This window comes from Xylocopa sonorina, unplaced genomic scaffold (assembly GCF_050948175.1).
Source record: "Xylocopa sonorina isolate GNS202 unplaced genomic scaffold, iyXylSono1_principal scaffold0024, whole genome shotgun sequence".
Classification (NCBI taxonomy): domain Eukaryota; kingdom Metazoa; phylum Arthropoda; class Insecta; order Hymenoptera; family Apidae; genus Xylocopa; species Xylocopa sonorina.
Genome location: NW_027490095.1, coordinates 2,018,961 through 2,023,776, shown reverse-complemented (window position 1 = coordinate 2,023,776; position 4,816 = coordinate 2,018,961). Strand labels below are relative to the sequence as shown.

Genomic DNA, 4,816 nt, shown 5'->3' with positions numbered 1-4,816 from the left:
TATTTGCCCCATCATGAGGTCACGAAAATCGGTAGCCAAACGACCAAGTTGAGGGTGGTACTACGGCTACGATGCCACAACAACGGGAGTATCCCTCAACGATACACTACATACCGAAGATCCAAGAAGGCCTGATTCACATATTAATGCAATTCCGTACGCATAAATATGTTATCACGGGCGATATCAAAAAAATTTTCAGACAATTTATAGTGCGTCCAGCTAATAGCAAATACCAACGCATTCCATTATGCAATGCCACCGGACAAATTCGAACATATCAATTAAACACGATCAGCTTCGGGCTTTCAGCTGCACCTTTCTTGGTCATCCATTGTCTGACGCAAACTAGCCAATGACGAATAACACAGATTTCCCAACGCATCTAAAATCTTAAGGCGCGATTTTTACATCCATGACGCGCTCACTGGAACAACCGTAAAAGAGACCATTACATTGCGAGAAGAACTATCCGAGCTGCTACAAACCGTCGGATTAAAGGTCCGACAATGGGCGGCAAATCATAGATCTCTATTGCATGGCCTCCCTGAACAAGATATCAATATATTACTCAAACTTGGTGAGTCATCAATCATCAGAACTCTCGGCGTGGTTTGGATTTCCGCAGATGACTCCATCGGATATGCAGTAAAGGCAACGTCACCCTTACCGCGCATCACCAAACGCTCGATTAGTTCTGAAATCGCGAAAATATACGACCCAATAGGCCCCTTCGTCCAGTTATAATCGTGGCCAAGATCCTGCTCCAGAAGATTTGAGCCTGAAGGTGGATTGGGACGAATCACTACCGGAGGCCATTCATACCGAGTGGATAATGTACTATGCTCAACTACCACTCCTAAGCAACGTTCAATTCGAAAGACTATTATCAATAAGGAAAAAAACATAGATTCATGGATTTTGTGACGCCAGCGAGAGAGATTAAGGAGCTTGTATCTGCCTACAATTCGTCGATAAGTAAGGACATATACAGGTAGAACTCCTCATAACGAAATCGAAAGTGGCAGCCCTAAGGAGTCAATCGATTCCACGACTCGAACTGTGCAGAGCACTATTGCTTACGACGTTACTCATTATGATTCGCCAGTCTTTACAGCTAGAGTGCAATCGCACGGTTCTATGGACGGATTCCACCATCGTTCTACATTAGCTCAAAACATCGTCACACACTCTACAAACATTCGTAGCAAGTCGCGTATCAGAAATACAAACAAGAACGACCATCGATGATTGGCGACACGTCGCGACAGGTTCATCACGTTCACAGGTTCAACAGCGAAAAGGTCAAACACAGAAAATGGAGTCCTATCGGTAGCTGAACTCGAACACTCCAAACAGGTCATCTTAAGAACAGTACAGAGTATACACATCATCGACGAATTGCGATTTCTGCGAAACAAGTGCCACGACCAAATCAAAAGGAAATTGACAAGATTGATTTTTTTACGAAGATGGAATCCTAAGAGTTGGTGGTCGATTGACACATTCGCTACCACCATTCTCCCAGAAAGAGCCCATAATTCCACCGAAAACTCATGTAACTGCTCTCATCATTACAAACGAACATCTCACACATTTATACGCTGGAGTCCAGGCAACATTATACAGTAAACGAAGAAAATATTGACCCATTGATGGCCGAAGCCAAATCTAGAAAACAATACGGGGTTGCATTCATTGTTGCCGCGCCAACCCACCAGCGGTCAGTTACCGTATGTGGAATCTACTGAAAGAACGTGCCACCCAATCTCGATCCTTCATCAATGTAGTCGTCGATTATTGTGGACCCTTTTTCACTAAAGATCGGCAATACCACAATTGTAGAAGAAAGCAGGTCTATGTGGCTGTTTTCGTCTGCCTGGCAGTAAAGGCCGCTCATCTCGAAACTGTCCACGACTTCACGATTGAGGCTTCCATCGCGGAGAATATGCATCGCAAGAGAATATGCATAAATCTATGCTCTGACAATGAAACAAACTTCGTTGGAGCAAATAATGAGTTTCTAGAGATAAAAGAGATACTATGTTCAGAAGGTCACCACAAAAGAGTCATGTCAATTTTTATCAAATCAATCAATCAACTGGCACTTTATCCCACCAAACGCACAACATTTCGAAGGCCTCTGGGAGGCCGCAGTGAAATCCTATAAACGCCATTTAACGCGCATTGCAGAAACTGAGTTGTTCACAGTAGGGCAGTTCACAACCCTTATAAGCCACGTCGGAATTATCCTTAATTCTCACTCACTCACTCCAATTTCTTCAGATTCAAAGACCTGTTAGTCCTCACCCCAAGACATTTCCTAATTTCCGATGCTCCCACAAGTATACACGAACACAACTTTGAAGACACGCAATCCAATCGCTTTTCTAGTTGAAAACAGGTCTAAAAGACGTGGCAACACCTTTGGACTCGTTGACGTTACGAATATTTACATTACGAGTATGTATATTAATAATCTCACTAGCCGCAGCAAATGGACGAAGGGTAGTCATCAGATTACGGAGGGAAAGATTGTCCTTAATGAAGAAAACACGCAATCTATGCAATGGCCACTGGAACGAATTATCCAAACCTATCCCGGCTCTGACGGCATCGAGCGCGCAATCACCGTTAGAACGGCTTCGAACAAGTTTGATCTAACTGTCAAAAAGCTTGTTCCATTACCGATTCGGATAGACGAAGAAGATTGCCCGGAATTTAACAAGAATGAAACTCATCCGGAGACCAAGAGTACCAGCTTGCAGTAGACACATCATAACACAACCACACACTCTTACCTCACAATACATCACATATTCATCTGGATGCTCACTAGCCTCTCAACGGGAGAACTGTGTCCAGCGATGAACATACTATTCAAGCTATAATAATTAAACCGTTCATCCTCATCACCGTTCACTCGACATAATTTATTGAACGAAACATCTGGCTAACAAACTTCAAATTCCACAAATCCTGCGAAAACCCTAACTGACACGCAGCAGCAATAAACACGTAAAGCAAGAGAATATCGCCTTATAATAAATTTCAAAATTAAGTCTCCGTAGTGACCCTTCAAATTGCATATACTATATACCTGGCAGTTTTATTAATTTATTTTCTGCTCCCTCTCACCAGTCGCAACCTACCTACAGCCCATCGTACCACGCTTCGCGCCTTCTTGTCTCCCCCACTTCCAGAAAAAAAGCAAATCTACAGATTTTCTACCATTAACGTCTCATCTTAATGCCACACCATTGACCACCCTTCTACACGAATTTAATACAAAACAGTCTGACTTCATCGCTCAAGAACTTAGTAGAAATTCAAATTCAGACACATCTGAAAATATGAAAAACACTCAATCTTTGTCATTTCATTTGAAATTAAATATAATTGTTATTTTTTGAGAAACCTTGTCAACTCCAATTGTATCTATCTACATCCATATTACGTATTAGGCCGTGCATTGCAAAGGAGACGAAAAGATTCGTGACGAAGGTTTACGCACTTCGCTTTCTTATCAACTGAAAATAAGTCTCAACGTAACGTGTACTCAAACACAATGCGACACCTCATTTCATCATTTCAAAGTAAGTAAGCTGTAATCTTCTATGCTTACCATTATGTTTATCTGCTGCTACGTTTCCGAAGAATGAGGATTCTACAGTTCCATGCAACGAGATGGCGCTTCATAGTATCTGCGTGTCGGAGTAATGGAGTTGTAATGCTCCATGCATTGCAACGGCGCACCACATTTCAACGTTTCAAAGAAAGTAATCTGTAATCTTCTATGCATATCTTTATGTTTATCTGCTTCAACATTTCTAATGAAAGTGAATTCTACAGTTCCATGCGTCGGGATTGGTCTTCATAGTGCCTACGTATCAAATCAACAGAGTTGTAGTGCTCCATGCAATGCGGTGTTGCATCTGATTTCAACGTTTTGAAGTAAGTAAGCTGTAATCTTCTATTCGCAGCATTATACTTATCTGCTTCTGCACTACCAAAGAATGTGAACTCTATTGTTCGTTGAAACAGTATTGTGCTTCATAATGTCTACGTGTCTAAGCAATGGAGTTTTAATGCTCCATGTGTAGCGACGGGGCATCTGAATTCACCGTTTCAAAGTAAACAAGCTGTTTTGTTTCAAGCATCACTTTATGCATTACAGCTCTAGTGCTCTGACGCCTAGACATCATGAAGCGCAATCCAGTTGTTAGAAACTGTGAAATTCACACACTTTTGAAGTGTAGAGGCTGACAAACATTGCGCATAGAACATTACGACTAACGTGCTTTGAAACGCTGAAATGAGATGTGCCATTGCCTTTCATGAAACATTCAAAACTCTATTGCTCTGAAAAGTACACACTATTGAGGACCATCCCGTTGCAAGCATCTGTAGAATTCACATAGTTTTTATGTGTTGATGTAGATAAACATAGTACTATGCAAAGAGCAGTAAACATAATTACATCAGAACACTGAAATTAGATGCGCCATTTCATTGCATGAAGCTTCAGAACTCTATTGCATTGACACGCAGCTGATGTGAAGCACCATTCGGTTGCATTGAACTATAGATTTCACATTCTTTTGAAGGTTATTAGCATTTAAGCATAATGATGTGCATAGAAAATTACAACTTACTTACCTTCAAAGGTTGAAATGTGGTGCGCTATCACAATGCATGGAGCATTTGAATTCTGTCGCTCTGATACGCAGACACTATAATGCGTCAACCCATTGCATGGAACCGTAGAATTCACATTCCAACACATTACTACATTAGAAGTGTAGAAGCAGATAAG

At 41.4% G+C, this 4,816-nt stretch overlaps 1 protein-coding gene across 1 annotated transcript; it reads left to right on the top strand.

Moving 5' to 3' along the window:
- Positions 1-1,735: 1,735 nt before the first annotated feature.
- Positions 1,736-2,771, top strand: LOC143432079 (uncharacterized). Its single transcript, XM_076908895.1, has 4 exons — positions 1,736-2,002; positions 2,052-2,210; positions 2,287-2,345; positions 2,405-2,771. Exons 1-4 carry the CDS (start codon positions 1,736-1,738, stop codon positions 2,769-2,771), a joined length of 852 nt encoding a protein of 283 aa, XP_076765010.1.
- Positions 2,772-4,816: the final 2,045 nt, after the last annotated feature.